The sequence below is a fragment of the Nelusetta ayraudi genome, unplaced genomic scaffold (assembly GCF_046127955.1).
Source record: "Nelusetta ayraudi isolate G7.1 ecotype Tasmania unplaced genomic scaffold, CSIRO-AGI_Nayr_v1 ptg000006l, whole genome shotgun sequence".
NCBI lineage: Eukaryota > Metazoa > Chordata > Actinopteri > Tetraodontiformes > Monacanthidae > Nelusetta > Nelusetta ayraudi.
Genome location: NW_027466056.1, coordinates 7,389,062 through 7,410,952, shown reverse-complemented (window position 1 = coordinate 7,410,952; position 21,891 = coordinate 7,389,062). Strand labels below are relative to the sequence as shown.

General features: G+C 48.3%; 1 protein-coding gene across 1 annotated transcript; it reads left to right on the top strand.

The window, feature by feature from the left end:
* Positions 1-1,844: 1,844 nt before the first annotated feature.
* Positions 1,845-20,597, top strand: abcc4 (ATP binding cassette subfamily C member 4 (PEL blood group)). The gene is made up of 31 exons (XM_076017549.1): positions 1,845-2,101; positions 2,677-2,787; positions 3,887-4,007; positions 4,262-4,486; positions 4,605-4,694; positions 5,119-5,282; positions 6,718-6,843; positions 7,695-7,944; positions 8,095-8,208; positions 8,331-8,420; positions 8,509-8,700; positions 9,801-9,895; positions 11,391-11,477; positions 12,605-12,701; positions 13,249-13,452; positions 13,528-13,665; positions 13,753-13,790; positions 14,045-14,187; positions 14,595-14,741; positions 14,820-14,899; positions 15,003-15,153; positions 16,286-16,405; positions 16,493-16,603; positions 16,693-16,793; positions 17,373-17,564; positions 17,648-17,803; positions 18,260-18,349; positions 18,479-18,651; positions 18,782-18,887; positions 19,275-19,409; positions 19,498-20,597. Exons 1-31 carry the CDS (start codon positions 2,028-2,030, stop codon positions 19,576-19,578), a joined length of 4,002 nt encoding a protein of 1,333 aa, XP_075873664.1. The 5' UTR covers positions 1,845-2,027; the 3' UTR covers positions 19,579-20,597.
* Positions 20,598-21,891: the final 1,294 nt, after the last annotated feature.

Here is a 21,891-nt window from a genome sequence, read left to right as displayed (position 1 = left end):
TCCATAGTACCATGTGAGACTCGGCCCGAACAAGTGCTTTAGTGGAAGTTACGAGTACCGACTGAAATACCTTTTGTTCCCCGATCTCCCAGAAGTGAAGGAGAGTGGAGATGGCCTCATTGTTTTTGCTCAGCGAAGGGGGGTGATAACCTTAGAAATGTGCGAGGGGGAGCTGGGCTTATCACATGGCTGGGGCAGCATGGGAAAAAGATTTGTTGATCCTCTTCAGGTGGATAACATTGGGCCCAGCTCGACTGGCCTCGTATTAATCTCCTGCTGGCTTCTCTCCTCGGCCTTTTACCCAGTAGGTTGCTGGCTAAACATCAACAGGAGGCTTCGCATGCGAGGTGTCAGGGTATGTTGTTGTAGTCTGTTATCGTTGGGTTGTCAATGTCAGGATAATAATTTACTTTGCTAACATGTGTCTGATTCAGGTTTTTTTTCTTCTTTTTTTTTCTTTTTTTAAAAGGAGGTTGAAGAGGAGAGAATGCTTCTCAGTGCACGTTCCCATGTCGGTCTTGTGGATGGAGAAAATCCTGCAGTGTATCAGTGTCCATCATCCACAGAGCAGGGGTCACCAACACAGTGCACGCAGGCACCAGGGCGCCCCCCAAAGGACCACATTAGTTGCCCCGAGGGCCTGTTCTAAAAATAGCAGAACTCGTGGTGTCTAAAAGTACATTTTATTCTGTTGCTGCTCTTTTGTAATCAAACTTGCACTTATATAAAATTTAGTCTTAGAGAAGTTTAGGTGCACTCTGGTTAATAGAAACAAAGTGTTGAATATTGATATTGTCTGTATCCAACCTTGTCAAGTCAATGTTGATAATTATTGTGAGGAATTCACATTGTTATTGTCTTCACATAGATGGGTATCTTTATAATAATAATAATAATAATAATAATAATAATAATAATAATAATAATAATAATAATTATTATTATTATTATTATTATTATTATTATTATTATTATTATTAGTAGTAGTAGTAGTAGTAGTAGTAGTAGTGGTAATAATAATAATAATAATAATAATAATAATAATAATAATAATAACAATAATATCTTAACTAACTAACTAAAGCCTAACTGAGATTTTTTTTTGTTTTGTTTTACTGGTTTCCCTTGAGAGGACTCGGTGGCCATGAAGTTGCTCTTAGGTTCAACAAGTTTGGTGACCCCTGATCTACAGCCAGCCTACTTTTTTTTCTCCATTGAATATCCGTGCCTGAGAGCAGAGCGCACGTTTGTGTATGTCAATGGTCAAAGTTCAACACAGATAGGTGTACATATGTTGACATGTGTAATAGTTGACAGTATTTAATGGTGTCATTACACGATTTTTTTTCTCTCTCTCTCTCTGATGGCCCTCGTGCTCTCACGTCTTATGAGCTGTTGTCTATCAGTGAACTCACAAGCTACATTCCTTTTCTTCAGCTTTTCTCTAGACCAATTGCATTTCGGTATTGTTTTTTTGTTTTTTTTATGTTTGGTTTTTAATGTAAAAGCACATGTCCAAGTGTCCCAAGTATACCGTTTCCTGTTGAGCTAACCGGATGCACTGTCCACGTTTTTCCAGCCCGTAAATCAATGTAACGTAAATATGGTTTACTAGTATTACGCAGAACACCCATAGACGTTCCAAGCCAATCGGCCGAACGAGTCCGAACCAAGCCTATGACTCAGCTTCAGTGCCGGTATTCACAGCCAATAAGAAGTGAAGAGGGCGGGACCAAGTAAGGTTTTTTTTTTTTTTTTTTTCTGTGTGTCTGTGTGTGTTCCTTTATAATTTTTTTCTTTTTTTGTTCCCTTGTAGGATAGCGAGCTCGCCCCGTGCCGCTCAGAGCAGGTCGTCCACGTAACCGGCAGGGAGGCGGTGTGTCGGGGGACACGGGGGTGTTGCGCTCTTCCGTAATGTGTGTGTCAACTAGTCAAGCTATCTAGCCCCCCCCGCCCCCCCCGGCAGTGGAGAACACACACCAGCGGAGAAAGTTGCGACGAGAGGCGGCGAGTGAGTGCGGCGAGCCATGGCAGAGGGCGCTGGAGCCGCCAAGAGCAACCCGGTAGCGACGGCGGGCTTCTTGTCCAAGTTATTTTTCTGGTAGGTCGACGAAGGCAGGCGCCTTCCTCCTGCTAGCCGCCGTTAGCGGGGGATTTAAACGCGTGCGGCGGACCATGCGTGTCATGTAAAACGTCAAAGTCCGTCGAATTGTCGTCGTCGTTCACTTTGTATGCTTGTTATTCGTGACAGGAAACCCTAAGCGGATAACAAAAAAAAAAAAAAAAAAGTTTTGACCTTGTTTGTGACGTCTTTCCAGTGTTTCGCAAACGGGGAAAAGTAGTTGAGATGATTCCTCATAGTCCATGTCATCATCATCATCATCATCATCATCAAACCCCTGCTCCTTTTTAAGACTCGGTTTCCCGTTGAGTCATTTGTTTTATTCATGCATGTTTCACAGGAAGCGTCTCAGACACCTCAGACGTAACTTGTTTTGGCTTGACACTAATTCTGAATAAAATCCAGTCATTATGTTAACATCTCATGAAAAAAACATTTATTTTTTTTTCAGCAGACAAGGCTTCATCAGTCAGGGACCTTTAAGAGCTGCAAAGTCAACCATTGGTCAAATCTAATGCAATCAGAGTTCTGATCGTATTCTGCTTCTTTCCCAGGTGGCTCAATCCCCTGTTCTGGATCGGTTACAAACGCAGGCTAGAGGAAGATGACATGTACGAAGTGCTCGAGGAGGACAGGTCGGAGAAGCTCGGGCAGGATCTGAACAGGTACGAAGAGCTGTTTTCACTTCTGTCAAAACTGAGGAGAAACGGCGCTCAAGTGAGCGATGATTTTTATTTAACATTAAAAAAAAAAAAAAAATACTCAAAAGGAGTTGAAGTATTTCAAAAGTAGTAAGATTTTGAACAACAGCAACGTGTTTGTGAAATGTTGGTGCTTCTACTCATCTGGCACCTGGAAACTAAATATCCTGCCGAGGTTTTTGTAAATATCCAAAGTTGTTTACTTTGAGCCCTGCCCACGAGAACTCGCGTCGACTCTCGACATGTTTGGAGCCTCCTGCACTTGGCCTGTAAAGTCAAACCCCGCTGGTCGCCTTGCAAGTCTTACTTGAGAGATTACTGTCCCCTTCATCTTACCCGAGTGCTCTGTGCCTGTGCGCAAGAAAGTGCAGCAGTTTAATGAAATAGCTGAGTCCTGAGTACAGACTGGAGGCAGTTTAAATAAAACTAACAATTTTCAAGCATTATTTATTGATGAATTCATTAGGGAGCTTCAGCACAGTGGTCGCAACTAATGCAGTGTAAGAGCATTGCTCCTTGTCCTCAAAAACCTCAAAGAGGAATATGTGGTGGATATAGAGGAACTTGACCTTTGCATTAGTGATGGAAGAGTGACAGGACGTGCTTAACAGTGACCCAATCAGCGTGAAATCTTTCCCATAACACATTTCACACTGCTTGTAATGGATTTTTCTCCCAGTGGCTTGCACACTGCTGAGGAAATCTAGGTTTTAAAATGTCTCCGTCCGCCGTGTTTAATCCATTTTTGTGGCGTCATTTGTTTAAAGACGGCATTAAACAGGGAGAAATCAATGTGTTGCAACAACTGGTAACTACCTCCAGCCTGGTGTGTGTGTGTGTGTGTGTATTCCTCTGATGGAAAGCAGCAGTGCACACTACTTTACACAGTGCACTACTTTGCACTGCTTTGGCGAGCAGTGGTTGCAGCCGTCTCGCGTGTCCACTAGTCTGCATCTCTGACCGCCAGGATCGTCGCTTTTTCCTCAAGAAAAAAAAGCAAACTAGTTCACCTCAGTAATTTAATTTCGAGACAAAAATGACACAGGACCTTGTTGTGCAACAGGCTATGGCAACAAGAAGTCCAGGCGGCTGCCAAAGACCTGCGAAAGCCCAGCCTGGCCAAAGCCATCATCAGGTGCTACAGGAAGTCGTACTCTGTGCTGGGCTTCTTCACCCTGCTGGAGGTAAGTGTGTGTGTGTGTGTGTGTGTGTGTGTGTGTGTGTGTGTGTGTGTGTGTGTGTGTGTGTGTGTGTGTGTGTGTGTGTGTGTGTGTGTGTGTGTGTTCCTTCATGCTAGTCGTCAGCTGCTGGTCGGCACTGCTGGGCACCCACTGAGCTTCCCCGACTGTGGAGGCTTTTGCTGTCGGACTGTAATTGCTGTGCAGTGAGACTCATTCCTCTCCGTCTTCGTACCTGTTTTTCTCCTCCGTCTTTGTAGGAAGTCATTAAAGTGGTGCAGCCAGTTCTCTTGGGCCAGTTGATTATGTACTTTGAGAAGTACGACAAGGCCGATGAGAAGGCCTTTCACGTCGCCCTGGGCTATGCCGCCGCCCTGTCTGTTTGCACCATCGGCCTGGCGCTTCTTCATCACCTCTACTTCTACTATGTCCAGAGGGCCGGGATGAAGATCAGAGTCGCCATGTGCCACATGATATACATGAAGGTGAGTCAGTGAGTGACACGGTGACAATTCCTCTTGGAAAATGTAGATTAGAAATGTTGTAAATCTTTACACTGGTGGTATTTTTTGAAACGGAGTCCCTCCCGACGTCTCCTTGCAGGCTCTCTGTCTCAGCAGCTCCGCCATGGGAAAGACCACCACAGGCCAGATTGTTAACCTGCTTTCCAATGACGTCAACAAGTTCGACGAGGTAGCGGAATGAGCCTCCGAACATCAGCTTGTTCAGACTCCACTGGGTCAAAGTTTGCAGTGGCGGCGCGCCCTGCAGGAGAGAGTTTGTGTGCGCTCTCGTCTGGCTCGTTTGCACTCTGACCTTTTCAGTTGAGCGTTGGGGTTTCACTTTAATGGGATCCCGCTGTGAAAACTCAACAGGTTTGTCGGAGCTTAAACCGAGCAGCTGGCGCCGCCGCTAATTAGGTTGTGTGTGCTGACCCTGTTAGAAACCACTGAGCTACTTCTGTTGTGAAAAGTCATTTTTAGCGACCGGCTGTTTGGGTGCCTTTTTAAATGCTCGGTTAAATGTGTGTTATTCTAATTAGACACTTTGATTCACCTTGTGGGTGTATTTTTTTTTAATTCTTTGTGTGTGTGTGTGTCAAATTTCCCCACACTAGGTGACCATCTTCCTGCACTTCCTGTGGGTGGGACCCCTCCAGGCAGCAGCGGTGGTGGGTCTTCTGTGGGTGGAGATTGGCCCGTCCTGCTTAGCGGGCATGGGGGTCCTGCTGTTCCTCATGCCTGTGCAGAGCATGTTTGGCAGACTGTTCTCCAAGTTCAGGTAACGCACGCGCGTACGCTCGCACGAGTCACCGCCCCAAACCTTTGAAAGTTGCTTTTTGCAACAGTAACCAGCAGAGCTGAAACTGTGGTGACATCAGAGGCAGGCGCTTGCTTAGAAGCCACAAGAGCTCCAGAGTGTTGGTCCAGACAAATCCTTTCTTTTTTTTTTTCTTCTTCTTTTTTTAAATTTGAAAGGGGACAATACAATTTTATAAAACACATGAATACACATGGTTAAAAAAAGCCAGAATTAGCCAAAAGGCTAGTTTTCATCTGCAGTCCCCGGGCCAAGGTGTAAAAGGGCAATAAAAATCCTATAAAAGACAAATACATGATTGGACGCTTGATGGGGCACTAACATATAACATATACAGGACAAGCTGTTCAGAGAGCCAAGAGCACACAATAATACAACATTCATATTCAAACACCTACTGTAAAGTTAAAAGAAGAAAGAAGAAAAAAAAATAGATAAAAATAGATATCTATTTGAAAAAAAGATTCAAATAAAGTTCCAAATAAAGATACAGTTTACAGATTCAGGTTCTTAAACGCATTAACATTTTCAGTCAAATGGTAGATGGATGGATGGATAGATAGATAAATAGATAGATGGATAGATAGAGCTTAATTTATATTTTATATCATTGCAACATGACATGTAGAACAAAATTGGAATTTAAAGCGGCAACAGATCAGGCCATCAAATCATGAGAAATACTGTATATAAAAGAAATGAGATTCAAATCTACTAGTAAATAATATTCAAACAAACAGACTCAACCATCCGTCCGCTGCTATTGCGCGAGCCCTCGTTACTCTTGAAAGACACGTATTGCATCAGAAGAGTCGTTCCGTGTCAGCATCACCGAGTGCGACTGCTGACTAATTCCTGGAATTGAGCGACTCAGGGATTCGGTGTCGCAGCAGCGGCGCTATCAGCTAAACTACAGCATCGTGTTTTCCCGTTGGCTTTATTCCTCGGCCCTGTTTGCCCTTCCCGCTCTGTTGCAGACCAGCAGGAGTTTCCCCTGCTTAGTTTTACTTCCCTCTTCATCCACTGCACGCTCGGCCCAGCGTGAGACCGTTGGAGAACGCCAGTTAAATGGCTGATTCACCGTGAAGTGGCTCAAGTTGCTCCAAGATTAAGCCAATCGGGAGCCAGCAGCGGCTAGTCAGCTGCTCGCCCTCACGCAGTGGCGTGCGTTCTGCCGGCCCGTCTCTGAACTCGTTTGTCGCTCACGCACGCCTTGTCCAAACAGAAGTGGCGACACGTCTCCCTCTGGATCGCCACTGAACCACTGAAGCTGGTCTCGCTAGCTCGCAAAACAGCCGTTAGCTGAAAAAAAGCCCTTCAACAGTTTCCCCCCCAAACTTCTCTTGGGCTTCATTTGCGGTGTTGTAACCCACTTTGAATGGCTTTCTGTCCTCAGGAGCAAGACGGCGGTGCTGACGGACAGCAGGATCCGCACCATGAACGAGGTGGTGTCCGGGATTCGGATCATCAAGATGTACGCCTGGGAGAAACCCTTCGCCGCTCTCATCGCCGACGTCAGGAGGTGAAAATGCCAAAGGGTTTTGTCGTCTGCAGAAAACGGAGCAAACAATCCGTCGACTCCTCGTTTGTCGGAGCTGCAGCATTTTTGCGTTGTGCGGCTGGATGTTTTGATTTCCTCATGACTTTCAGAGAACCGAGTCAGTTTCGACCTGGTGAGTTTTTAATCGTAGCCGACGCTGGCTGCTTCTGAAAAGATGAGGAGGCGTTGGTCGACTAAAAATAGAAAGCACCACCCGGGCATTGATGAAGCGCTGACGTTTTGGCTCCGGCCTTTGGCAGTAGCACCAGGAGTGCCCAGCAGCCACTCCTGGTGCTGCGCTTGCTTGAGATTGACCAGCAGACAGTAGACAGGTAGGAAGGTGCCCACAAGGCAGACGGGGCGTTTTGTGTGTGTGTGTGTGTGTGTGTGTGTGTGTGTGTGTGTGTGTGTGTGTGTGTGTGTGTGTGTGTGTGTGTGTGTGTGTGTGTGTGTGTGTGTGTGTGTGTTATCTATCCCGTGCACAAAGCGTTTTTTAATTTTTTTTATTGACTTTATTGACACAGCGAGTGCAAACAGGCGCTCGGCTGCAGCTTTGCAGCCTGCTGGCTTAACTCTGCTCTCTGACACACCGATAACCACCAGCTCAACTAGTTTGCGAGTGGCAAGGGAATGTGGGCACAGAAAACCCGTCCTGAACGTCTTTTCGAATTCCACGATGGCCTCGCGGCGCTTTGGAGTTAAACCTGCAGTTTGACTGATATTTATTTATTTATCTATTTTTAAAAGAGTCCTTTTTTTGCACAAATCATCATCTGTGATTATCTGGTTATAAACAAATCCACCCTCTTGAGTGTGAACTTTGTGTCGCCCAGCAAGGAGATCTCCAAGGTCATGAAGAGCTCCTACCTGCGAGGCCTCAACATGGCCTCCTTCTTCTGCGCCAGCAAGATCATCATCTTCATCACCTTCACCCTCTACGTGCTGCTGGGCAACACCATCTCGGCCAGCCGCGTCTTCGTCACCGTGTCGCTGTACAGCTCGGTGCGACTCACCGTCACGCTCTTCTTCCCCAGCGCCATCGAGAAGCTCTTCGAGTGCCGCGTCAGCGTGCGCAGGATTCAGGTGAGTCGGACTTCTTTTGCTTTTATTTTGAAAAGAGGAAGTCCGCCGGACGTGGCCGTCTCATTCATCCGCCAAGGAAGGAATGAAGGCTCTTAAATGTTTTGTTTGCTTTTTTACTAGAAGCACTAACTAGCTGAACCCGGTGTTTAGGAGTTCTTGCTGCTGGACGAGATTGTGAAAAAGAGCCCCCCCCTGGTGAAGGACGGTGAGAAGAAGGCCTCCCCCTCTGTGGACATCCAGAATATGACCTGCTACTGGGACAAGGTGCGAAGCGCCAGCTCCCCTGACGCACAGTCAACATTCTCACCACTTCCTCTTTGCCTCCATTGATCTGATAAGTTGTTGCATTCCTCCGCGTCCGACCCGACGGTTTTGTGCCTCCGCAGAGCGTCGACGCTCCTTCGCTGCAGAACGTCTCCTTCAACCTGACCTCCAAGCACCTCCTGGCCGTCATCGGACCGGTCGGAGCCGGAAAGGTCAGTGGCTCTCTGGCCACGGCAGGGTTGCAGACGGCCGAGCCAGCGACGGAACTGACACGGGAGCCTCTTCTCTGCTCTCTTCCAGTCGTCGCTGCTGAGCTCCGTTCTCGGAGAGCTGCCGGCAGAGAAGGGCTCGCTCAAGGTGGAAGGTCAGCTGACCTACGCCTCCCAGCAGCCCTGGGTCTACCCCGGCACCATCCGCAGCAACATCCTGTTCGGGAAGACCATGAACACGCACAAGTACGAGAGGGTGATTAAAGCCTGCGCTCTGAAAAGGGTAGGAGTCTTTTTTTTTTTCTTTTTTTTGTACACGGTGAAACATTCCAGAGATTATTGTTTATGATGCGTTTAAGGTCCATAAACAGACGAGACATCAAGTCATCTTCAGGGTGCTCGCCAAGGACATTCACGTCCAGATGATCTGATGAGTTAACTTTATTGAGCTAACAAGAGCCGACGAACGTCCACTTAAGACTTTGTGGGCAGCTGGTTTCAAGCACGAAGCGGCTTTTTGATGTCCGAGCGGAGACATCACGACTTGATGGATCCAAACTGATCGGACAATTATTCCCAAAGTAGAACAAAAAGAGAAACAAACTTGAGCTGAATCAACAAGAAGGAATCTTAATTTGATTTTCATGGAAACCTGTTGGGTGAATTGCTGCTGTAACTTTATTAAGAGTCTATTTCAAGGCTGCTGCTGCTGCTGCATGGGTGTTTGTGCCGGTGCGTGCCTCGAAAATGTTGGCGTGGAGCCACATGCCACAGTTGCCATGTTTGGACGGCGCTTTGTAAAGTTGTAAAAAAAACAACAAAAAACATAAAGTGAGAAGGTGCGTCCAAACTGCTGGTGCCCTTTTTCTTTTTTTTTTTCTTTTTTTTTTTGTGAACTATGGTTTTGTAAGTGGAGGGAAGGTCTGTGGGATTTCTTCACTTTGGGAAATCTTCATGTTGACACACATGACCTGTGTGGAATGTACTCTGGGGAGGGGGGGGAGTGTGCACACGCCTCTGGTGTACAACTTGTGATGTATATCAGAGGCGTTGCTTTCATCAGGCTGCGCTGAGGTGAGGAAAAGCTGTCCCTTTGAAGGTGACCTTTAATCTTTTTTTGTCTGCATGTTTAAACTTGCCTGCATTATGTCAGCAGAGGTGCCCAGAGTTGTGCCTCACGCCTCAGCAAGGCAAGGCAGTGAGTTTGCAGAACATGCTGATGCAACACCGTCGCTTTTGCTTTGAGTTGTTGAGTTGTTGTTGTTGTCCGGCACGAGCTGCACGTTCCAGCTTCGTCTTTCTCCACCATCGCCGGTCTTCGCGGTTTCAACTTCTTTCACAACATAACGATGGCGTCTGCGGCGTCGCCGCGTGTGCTTGCAGGACCTGGAGCTGCTCCCGGACGGGGACCTGACCCTGATCGGAGACCGAGGGGCCACGCTGAGCGGGGGGCAGAAGGCCCGAGTCAACCTGGCCAGGTCTGCACTCAGAACACCTTGACACGAGATCCACGCCAATCAACATTTGGACAGATTGATGACGCATTGTGTCGTTTAGAGCAGCGGTTCCCAACCCCCGGGTCGCGGACTGGTACCGGTCCGCACAGAAAAAATAATTAACTTCGGTTAAATTAATTCGGTTTTATTTATTGTCTGAGTCTGACCAATTTTATTTTGAAAAATTACCGGATTCTTTCCGTTACATCCATCTGTGGCTCAACTCTTGACGCATGTCAAGGCGTGATACGTTACCACTAGATTAAACCCACCATTAGCCACCTAGCTAGCTAGCTATTGAGCAACATGAGTGAAAACAAACGTCTTTGGAAAGAGGAAAAGGCCCAGTGAGGAGACAGAAGAGCCCAGGACTTCCAAGAAAAAGAAAGCAGCATTTAACAGACAGTCCCAGGAGTCCCAGCACTAACTGTATCTGGACAGAAGATTCCTACGCAAAAACACTAAAAACGAATTCAGTATAGAGGATATAAAGCAGACCTGGGCAACGTACGGCCCATGGGCCACACCCGGCCCGCAGCGTGTCCCTGTCCGGCCCGAATGAGACTTGTCACTAATTACATGATATACCGGTCGATCGCAAAGATAGTTTAGTTATTAACGCGTTAACTCGACGCCGCTTGATCGCCGACAATTTTCTTTACCGCAGCGATTAACGCACACGGTGCTTGTAAACGCAACAAAAAAAAGAAAAAGACATTGAGCGTAGATGAGCACTAGGCAGGACTAACATGGATAAGGCGTCAATTGTAAATGGAAAGTTCCACTTCAAAACCCTGCTAGATGGCAGTCGTGAGAGGACAAAAGTTATATGCATTTACTGTAAAATAAACATGCTGCATTTGCAGAAAGCAAGTATTTGCCTACTCCCACGTTGACATGATAATTAAAAAATGGAAAAAATATGTGATTAATTTGCGATTAATCATGAGTTAACTATGGGAAACCATGCGATTAATCGGATTAATTTTTTTAATCGACTGACAGCTCTACAAAAAATACATGATAAAAAAATGGATTAAATTGAGTTGAATTGATAAATAATGGGTTGTTTCATCATGCAAAATAGATTTTGCATTTAAAATTCAATGAAATTGCTTTATTTTGGGGATTTGGTAGAGCGGGTGATTTTTGACCCGTAGGACAAGGGGAGTAAACAGAATGTTAAGATCCCACAAGGGTTCACATGCGGCGACTGGCGGCTCTCTAATGAGGCAGTGAAGCCTTCAAAACTGCGTAGGTTACTCATGTTGTGTTGTTGTCCCCATGTTAAGACAACGCTGCTAATAAAGTTCCAAACATGGACACAGTGGATTCACCTTTGTGATTATATTGAGAAAATATTGTCTCACATTAAACCGGGCCGTGGTGTTAAAAGGCCCGGGGGGGGGGGGGGGGGCTGGTTTAGAAGATACACATGGTTTTGCAGCTCTCTCACCATCCACTGTATCATCACCAGGGCCGTGTACCAGGACTCAGACATCTACCTCCTGGACGACCCTCTGAGTGCTGTTGACGCTGAGGTGGGAAGACACCTCTTTGAACAGTAAGTGCTCTCCAGCCTGTAACCCAGCAGAGGATCAGGGAGGAAGTGGCCGTCGCTCAGAAACTCATGTACGCTTGTCGCCGCCACCGTCTGAGCAGTTTGAGTAGACGTCCCCGAGAGAGCTTCTTTACACACAGCCTGTGAAACCTTTCCACAGCATCGACACTGGCAGTCAAGACTTTGGAGACACGTTGTCAGTGGTTTACAACTTTCTACGCCGCAGACGTCAAATATATGAGCAAGAGATATGTAATTATGCAGCAAAGAAAAGCACTAATTAAATAACTCTAAATATGCTTTTTATGAGAGGTGGCTATTTGGAAGAATGTCAAAATGAAACGTGTTTGAGTTATTTATTTTACACTTGTATTGTTTGCCTTCAGTGAGAAACTGCAGTGTCAATAGTCACGAGAGTGCAAGACAGGAAATTCAGAGGGTCTGTCCAAACTTTAGACTGGTAGTGTGTGTTCAATGAAACTGGTGTGAAGAGCAGTTTTGTACGATGGACCAATCAGCTTAAGGCTGAGACGTCCTCATTATCCAGTGCAGGAAGCTCAAGGCTAGGTGGTGGGGGAGGGGAGGTGCGGGAAGCAGCCGAGGTAGCGCAGGGAGTGCGAGCGCACCGTTGTGTAACATCACCTCAAAAAAAAAACCCAGATTAAAAGCAGGCCCACTTTGTTTAAAGAAGAAAGGCCCTTCCAGGAAAAGGTGCAGTGGCTCAGACAATGGCTCTGCCCGCCATCTGGCTTCCTGTTCCACTCTTCCTGCTCTGCTGCTGCCGCCGCCACTGAACCCCTGTGCAGGGCCGGCGCTCTGAGCAGAGCCGCTGCCACCAGCAACAAGTTGGCTTCGAGCTCCCCCGTTCTGCAAGATGAAATATTTTCATAATCGCATCGTCTGACAAGTCTGTGTTTTACCACCTCTGCCAAAGCACGGCGCTCTGATGGCAGCGCGCTGTAAACACGGAGCTAAACAAGCGGGTTTTCTGGAGCTGTCTTCGAGTTTTGAATGATTGGAAAATGCAATGTTGGAAACCTGCAATGGAAGTGATGAAGGTGGGGGGTCAAAGGTCAGGCCGGTTGTCGGACTTCGAAATGATGCATCGCCGTCTCTGCGTCTGTCTGCAGGTGCATCTGCGGCGTGCTGAAGAACAAGCCTCGCATCCTGGTCACCCACCAGCTGCAGTACCTGAAGGCAGCCGACGAGATCTTGGTTCTCAAGGAGGTTCGTCGCTGCTAATCTATAAACACACACACACACACACACACAGGATCTACTCTGGCAGCAGAACCTCTAGGCCTCCCGCTAGAACCAACTGGAACGTAAACAACTTGACGCTGGTCGACTGCCAGAGCTGCGACGGTGCTGCTACACTGAAGTATCTTCCCTCCACATTTATGACGTGAGACTCGTCTCTGTGTGCTGGACTCTGTTCAGCTCCTCTGCTCGTTGCGTCCCAGCCGTTTCCTTGTTTTATTGGCCGTTATTGGCCAGATAGCAGACAACGGTCCTTATCAGCTTTGTCACATAAGGAAGAGATGCGAGCAGCAGCAGCAGCACGTGTTCCCCTGTAGACTTTGACTGCCCGCCAGTTATTACAGCGCAATTACTGCTTTTAATCTTAGCAACACTATGCACAATCTGCAAGTCACAGTCTGAGCTTTGCCTCTAGCACCGCCCGCTGGTCACACGGGCGTAGTACACCAGCACATGCAGTTCAGGGCACAGGCACCTGTCAGGATCTCAAGGGGGAGGCGTGTCCACGTTTCAGGGTCACATGGTGGCGAAGGGGACGTACGAGGAGCTGCAGCAGTCGGGCGTGGACTTCACCTCGCTGCTGAAGGCGGAGGAGGAGGAGGAGCAGCTGCAGCAGCCGCCCTCCGAGGGCCACGCGCGCAGCCGGACCCTGTCGGAGAACTCGGTGCGCTCGCAGACCTCGTCGGTGCACTCGGTCAAGGACGGGGACAACCTGCCGGTTCGTATCCCGCCGCCTCCAGTCGCTGCCGCGTCGCAGGGCCAGCCAATCAGAACGAGCGTCTTCTCCCGGCAGGCGGAGCAGGTGCAGACGGTGCCGGAGGAGAGCCGCGCCGAGGGGACCATCTCCGGCAAGCTGTACCTGAAATACCTGCGAGCCGGCGCCAGCGTCCTCTTGCTGGTGGTCCTCCTGCTCATCAACTTGTTGGCTCAGGTACAGACAGACAGACAGACAGCAGGGGGCGCCAAGGAGCGCTTGCTCCTCCCACTCGGGGGTCTGACGCTTTGCTCTGTGTTGCAGGTGGCCTACGTCATGCAAGACTGGTGGCTGGCCTACTGGTGAGTCTGACAGTGGAGGAGTCGGTTTGACTTTCACACTTGACGGCCACACAGGGAGGGTGAATGAACTGGTTTGAGTCTGTCTGTACATGTGCATCTTAGGTCCAGTATAACGTTATCTAAGTGGCAAATAAGCCTTTTTTTTTTTTTTTTTTTAAATGGATTGAGCTTTTTTCAAATGAGAGAAGAGAAAGAGAAGCTGTGAGAGGCTCCGATCACCAGGCTCAGAACTTTGCTCCGTTCTGCTTCACCAGGGCCGACGAGCAAGAGCAGCTGGACTACAAAGGCACCCTGAACAGCACCCAGAACGGCACCCAGAACGGCACCCAGAACGGCACCCAGAACGGCAACCAGAACAGAACTCTGGACCTGAACTTCTACCTGGGGATCTACGGAGGTGAGCAGCTTGGCCTCAACACCCACTTCACACCAAACCGTGGGCCAGTAAAGTCAGTGAGCAGGTTCACGCCAGGGGGCAGCGCGGCCGCCATTCAGAAGCGTCCCAGAACGTGAAAGCAACGACTGAAAGTCGCTTTGCAAAAATATGCAATGTGGCTGGATTTAGTTTTTATATGTGCGGGATTTTACTGTGAAACGTCAACGTGACGTATCGGCTTCAACACTGGTACAGTTCAGCCGTCAAACAATGAAGCGGATTTGACTTTAAATCTGAAACTACAATGAACAAAATCCATGTGTACTTTAAACGCCTGCATTTTGTTTGATGCCAGTAGTTCGGCTCATCTTTCTTTGAGGTGTTACACCCAGCGATACTCACTGCGTCCCCTCCCTCCCTCCCTCCAGGTTTGACGCTGGCCACCATCGTCTTTGGATTCTTCCGGAACTTCCTCATGTTCCACGTGCTGGTGCGGGCCGCCCAGACTCTGCACAACCGCATGTTCCAAGCCATTCTGTGCACGCCGGTCCGCTTCTTCGACATCAACCCCATAGGTGAGACGAGCCCTCGTGCACGAGCTTCCACGTTCGTCACAGGATCACGCTGTTAAAATACCCTCACGCCCCCTACAGGAAGAGTCCTGAACAGGTTCTCCAAAGACATCGGCCAGCTGGACTCCAACATGCCCTGGATCCTGGTGGACTTCACTCAGGTGAGGATGGAGATCACATTCATCTCATTCAGCCTTTTTTTTTTTTTTTTTTTTTTTTACCTTTTAGGATGATTTTAAAGAGTTGTTGTTGTTTCCGCTGCAGGTGTCCTTGCAGATCTTGGGTGTGATCGCCGTGTCGGTGTCGGTGATCCCCTGGATCCTGATCCCGGTGCTGCCCCTCCTCATCCTCTTCCTCTTTCTGCGCCGCTTCTTCCTGCGCACCTCCAGGAACATCAAGCGCCTCGAGTCCACCAGTGAGTTCCTCAGCAGGACCCAGAGAGAAGGAACACTCGTTCTCATGGGCTGTTCTGTTTGGGGCCATTTCTCAGGGAACATTATTGGTGACACAGAATCTTGTCCACCAGTCTTGGTTAGTGGTTGAGTTGTGTGCCTTTTATTGTGAAACGCTTGTTTGCTCCATCTGCAATCCAAACCGTTGGCCTTTGGTTTGCATGGTGCTGCATGTTTCATCCAGTGCTGCTCTGAACTCCCTGGGTTCTGACCCACTGGGTCAAAGCAAAGTATATATCACAGCCTCCATGGGATGCTCAGACTCTGGTAGAGATGTGAACAGTGAGGGATTCTGATGCTACGTCACGGTCGGGTAGACCAGCAGTTTCAGCCGCAGCTTGCAGAAATGCATATGGGACGATCTGGGAAGGTAAACGGAACGGCCTCCAAACGATTGGCGAGGAATCAAACTGGCACAGCATTCCAACTGGGAAGCACGGCGGCGGGACGGGGAACTGGGAAAGGCTTGGGACTCACTTGATTCGCATCTGAAAGTGCGTAGGAGAGAAATGGAAGAAGAGCCTCAAACTGCAAAGACTCGAAGCACCGATGTTAAATGGTGAACGAGCAGGGAAACGTGATGATTGGCGAACTTCCTGTTGTTGTCGTCGTCGTGGTTGAAAAAGGAGCAAAAACAAGTGTTTGATGGTAAATGGCTTCACCTGACTCATCAGGAAAAAAAGATTTTGTCTTTCACGTTGTGTGAAAAATGGCAAAAAAAAAACAAAACACGAGTCACACACAATTTATGATTTACATACTAAAAGGAAACTCTGTCCAGAGGAAGTATGTACTGTATATTAGGGCTGTAAGCCGCTTCAAATTTTTAATCGCAATTAATCGTATTAGTGTCCTGAGTTAACTCGCGATTAATCGTAAATTAAGTGCTAATTTTTTGCCCGTTGTTAACGCGTTAACTTCAGCAGCCCTAATATATACATGTATGTACATATATATCTTTTCAAAATGGGAAGTTGAGGAATACATATATACAACAATAATAATATAAATAATGATTTCATAAATAGCTATGATAAATGAAGAAACGTCCACAGTTGTTGTCTGGTCAGCTAACCTGTGTCCTCCTCTGTGCAGCCCGCAGTCCCGTCTTCTCCCACCTGTCGTCGTCCCTCCAGGGCCTGTGGACGATCCGGGCCTTCAGAGCCGAGGAGAGGTTCCAGGAAGTCTTTGACGCCCACCAGAACCTGCACTCTCGTAAGCCGCCGCTGCCGCCGGTTGCGTCTCACTCTGCTGGTGTTGAGCTTGCTGATGGTTGCTTCTTCTGGTCCCGGCTGCGTGCAGAGGCCTGGTTCCTGTTCCTCACCACCTCCCGCTGGTTCGCTCTGCGCCTGGACGCCATCTGCTCCGTCTTTGTCACCGTCACCACCTTCGGCTGCCTGATCCTCAGAGACCGTAAGCACATCGCCCCCCCCCTCCCCGTCCCGATCGTTTTCCAGTTGCTCGCACGTCTGGAGTCTCACGTTGAAATGTGTGTTGGTCAGAGTTGGAGGCGGGAGCCGTTGGCTTGGCTCTGTCCTACGCCGTCACCCTGATGGGAATGTTCCAGTGGGGTGTGAGGCAAAGCACAGAGGTGGAGAACATGGTGAGTTCCCCTCCCGCTCGTCATTATGCGCCCTCTGCTGGAGTAGTTTGGTAGCATTTTGGAAGAATGAGTATTTTTTTTTGCTCTTCCACGTCATGGTTCAGCTCACCCAAGGCAGTGAATCACTTGTTAATACTTGAAGTAAATAGTCTCTGAAAGAGGCCCCAGCAAAGCGGTCCGGTTGATATACATACATACTATAATATGCTTCTCATGCATATTTGTTTTTTTTTATCTTTACAACTTTCTACACTGCAGATACTGAAGACATCAAATATATGAGCAAGATATCTTTAATTATGCAGCAAAGAAAAACACGTTCAATAACTCTGAATGTGCTTTTTATGAAAGGTGGCTTCTTAGAAGAATTTCAAAATAAAACGTCTTTGAGTTATTTTACACTTTTATTGTTTCCAACATAATTCCATGTGTGTCCATACGTGGTTTTGATGCCTTCGGTGAGAAACTGCAGAGTCAATAGTTATGAGAACGGAAGACAAGACATTGAATTCATCGTGCGTCCCAGCTCTCGACTGCTGGTGAACTCAAACCTCTTTTGTTTTTGTTTCCATTTTCAAGATGACGTCGGTGGAAAGAGTGATGGAGTACACAGAGCTGGAGAGCGAGGCACCCTGGCAAACTAAGAAGCGTCCTCCTCCCGACTGGCCCAGCAAGGGCCTGGTGACCTTTGACCAGGTCAGCTTCTCCTACAGCGAGGACGGCCCGCCGGTGCTGCACAACCTCAAGGCCATGTTCCGACCCAGAGAGAAGGTGAGATGCCGCGTGGTCCTGCACAGTTCCCATGTGGAACCTCAGCTAAAGCCTCCCTCCCTCCCTCCCTACCTGGTGGTCAGGTCGGCATCGTGGGCCGGACCGGCGCTGGCAAGAGCTCCCTGGTCTCGGCTCTGTTCCGCCTGGCCGAACCAAAGGGGAAGATCTACATCGACGGCATCCTCACCTCCGAGATCGGCCTGCATGACCTGCGCCAGAAGATGTCCATCATCCCTCAGGTGCACACTTGGTTTCTCCATGTAGTAACATCGGCAGCTGCATTTCCATGACCCGTAGAATTGCACAAAACCTAAATATCGCAATAAAAAAAAAACTGGTCATGGAAACGCCTCAACTTGAAAAAACCTCTGGAATGTGGCTAAAAGCTTCGCAGGAGGAGCTTTTTCAGACCGATCCATATGGAGGTAAATCTCAAAAGTGTCATGGAAACACTTTTTTTTTTTCGCATTTACACGTCAGCGGACGTGGCGTACGGGGTCACGTGAGCGGTTCAAAATGCCGCGTTATGTTTGGACGGTGGAGGAGGAGACGGAGGAGGAGACGGAGAAAAATCTAAATGTATGGCCGCTCGCAGGACGAGATTTGACGAGAATTTGGGCCTTTGCGCTTCACACCGCTCAGTGGAAACTCCTGCAAGTCGCAATTGCACAACTCCCCTCACTTCCCTGTTTCAGGACCCGGTGCTGTTCACGGGCTCCATGAGGAAGAACTTGGACCCCTTCAAGCAACACTCAGACGAGGACCTGTGGAACGCTCTGCAAGAGGTCAGTGACACACTGAGGGGGGGGGGAGTCGGTCCCCACCTTCCCTGCTTCAGGTTGAGCCTCTCTAAAGGGTCGGGCCCATCATCTTTCTCACACACGGACGGCGTTTTGCCCCCCCCCCCCCCGCAGGTGCAGCTGAAGTCGGCGGTGGAGGAGCTGCCCGGCAGGCTGGAGACGGTGCTGGCTGAGTCGGGCTCCAACTTCAGCGTGGGCCAGAGGCAGCTGGTGTGTCTGGCCAGAGCCATCCTGAGGAAGAACCCCATCCTCATCATCGACGAGGCCACGGCCAACGTGGACCCCAGGTGCTCCTCACAAACGGTCCTCATGAGTGAAGGAGATGCGACCTGCTGTAACCCCACCCCCCCACCAACCCCACCCCTGAAAGATGAACAATACGCAACGTGCAGTTAATTCACGTTTGTTTGGGCGCAGGACGGACGAGCTGATCCAGAAAACCATCCGGGAGAAGTTCCGAGACTGCACGGTGTTGACCATCGCCCATCGACTCAACACCATCATAGACAGCGACAGGATACTGGTGAGTCTCCTCAGTTTGGGAAATGATGTCTTAAGAGTCCAGTGTGTGGCATTTGGCTTGATTTACGATCTTTGATATTAGCAAAAGCTCAATATGCTGCCCAGAACACGTTGATGAAAGTGTCTCCTCGCAGTACAACGAAAGTCATTTGGTTTTCCCACCACAGAAGGGTTCTCGTATACATTAGAATCTGCACTTGCTCCCAGTTAGCTGCCATCTTGCACCGCTGCCTCCCCGAGGGAGCGTGAAAGACGCTGCAGTCTGAACTGTCACCACTTGGTGTCTCTGATTCTTCTTCAAAGTCTCCCAAAATCGCACCCTTCGCCTTGAAGCGCTTGCCCAGCATGGACAGACAGTGGATTCTGACTCTATTTTGTTCCGTGGCAGGTTCTCGACGCGGGGAGAATTCACGCGTACGACGCTCCCAGCAAGCTGCTCCAGGACCCAGACGGCATCTTCTACAAGATGGTGCAGCAGACGGGCAAGCAGGAAGCGGCCGCTCTGCACGATGCAGCCAAAAAGGCGAGTTGGCTTGATCCCAATTTATTGATTTATTTTTTTTTTTCAAATGTGTCGGGTCTCATGATTGGGTCTCCTTGTCTTCCCGCAGGCCTACAGCAACATGGACCATGTCGCCATGTTGAACGGACACGCCGAGGGTAATTTGGTCATCTTTGAGACGGCACTGTGAAGGCCCCCCCCCACACACTGGACGCGCTGTGACGATACCTTGGCGCGTCCAATAGGAGAGAAGCTGCTTCTGGAAAAAAACATTTTATACTCATGCTCTGTGCAAACCTCCGAATGCCTCCAGTACTGCCTGAATGCAAAACACGTAGCAGCTAGTACGAGCAACGCAGCTAGCGAGAATGTTAGAGCGCCGGAACCAAGCAGGGTCGCCAACCAGATGTTGCAAAATGATTCACATTCTGAATGAATGAAAGAATTCCTCAAGTAGAGATACCTGAAAAATCAGTTTAAGTTCTTCCAAACCTCTGTTACCAAATCAAATATTGATATGCGATTAAAATAAAATTAATTACGATTAATTAATTACAAAGGCTATAATTAATTTGATTTTTTTTTTAAATCAAGTCCCACCACTAATATATGTGCATATATTTTAAGTTTTAAAAGTAACCTTTCAAGCAACTGGCTGGTCTCTGTCCCTTTGTGTTGAGGTCACGGTCGACCAGCAGTCTTGAGTCCCAGAGCTCTGGACACTGCAAGACGCAACTCACAAGTTTTCCCTCCATTTTTCCCTGCACTTTTTTTTTTTTCATACTGTAGCTCTACATCCGGACTGTTCTTTTTTTCAGAACCGGCTGCTCTCCTATTTGACGCGCCAAGATGTTGTGAATTAAAACATTTTTAAATCGGCAGCGGCGCACACAGCGGCGCGCTCTGACACTGGCAGATAAAGCCTCAACACTGACTAAGTCTGTAGTTGTGTATGTTTTTTTTTGTTTTGTTTTTTTTAATTTATCACTGCTGCTTAAATCCTTGAAGTGCCTCTTTTGTAAGGAGTGAAAGTATTTGCGTTTGTTAACTTAACCAATCACATCATGTAACGGTTTCTTTGTACTGTACAGAAGTGTTTTTATATGATCAATGGTTTCGACACGATATATAGGCTGAGTGTCTGTATGTTTCTTTTACCCGTTTGTCTGAAGACGCTGCATAAAGATGTATTAAAAGAATTAGTTTCTCTTCTGCGTCTCTTTTCTTTTTTTTTTGTTACACCTTTGTGGAGGCAATTACTTAGGCAGCAAATCCAAATGTTTCTTCTTTTAACATGCAGATATTGCATCTGCAGACATTGAATCCATTGGTCCACTCTCAGACTCCGCCTGCGTGGGACTCAGTCCCGGCATCATAGAAGTCAGAGGAATGACTGTTCGCACCAGGAAAAATGTAAGCCTCCTTTGGCGCCCCCACCTGGACGAACTATGTGACTGACTTGTTCACCGCTGTAGATAGCAAGGAGTGTGCACAGGGACCACAATTTGTGAGTGCAAGTACTGATTGTTGTTCAACTTCCGCCAGCCTCAATGTCTCTTTTCCATTTGGGTTTTTACAGAATCTTCCTTCTGAACCTGAAGGAGAACGCTTGCAAGTCCAGCAATCAAAGTCCGAGATATCAGCGTCAAAACTTTCATGACGTCTCGCTGGGCATCCAAAATCCTCTGTTGTTCTTCTTGGATTTCCCCTGGTTCATCCAGGAGCCCTTGTGCTGTGGTCAACGTCACTTGCCGGAAAGGAAAATTCAAGGTCTTGTGTGTGTTTGTTCCTCGGACACCCTCGTCGTCCTCAGCAGCCGCTCTGTTGCCTTCAGGTGCGGCTTCTGGAACCGTTGATCTCAGGTGGGGATTCTGGAACCATTGGCCCAAGGTGCAGCTTCTGGAAATGTTGCCATCAGGTGCACTCTGGAACCGTCGTCCTCAGGTGCGGCTTCTGGAACCGTTGGCTTAAAGTGCAGCTTCTGGAACCGTCGTCCTCTGGTGCGGCTTCTGGAACCGTCGTCCTCTGGTGCGGCTTCTGGAACCGTTGCTGTCAGGTGTGCTCTGGAACTGTTTACCTCAGGTGGGGCTTGTAGAACCATTGTCCTCAATGGCAGTTCTGGAACCGTCATCCTCAGCGGTGTGCTCTGGAACTATCGCCCTCAGGTACGCTCTAGAACCGTCGTCCTTAGGTACGGCTTTGTGTGCTCTGGAACCATCATCCTCAGCGGCAGGCTCTGGAACCTTCTTATGTGCGTTGTGCCTATTTTATATTGGTTGTCAGACACCACATAATTATACACAGTCTCGAGAACGAAGAAAACAGTGACTCTCTTATGTTTGAGCAAGCAGCAAAAATACCAGTCAAATAGCCTATTTGTCAACCTTTACTCAAAGAATGCCATTTTTATTTGACCCTTTTTTGTGAATTTAACCCGCTCTAGCATGAGACGGCACAGACAAGATGATTCCACGACGAGACGGCAGTGGAATCGGCTCGAGCA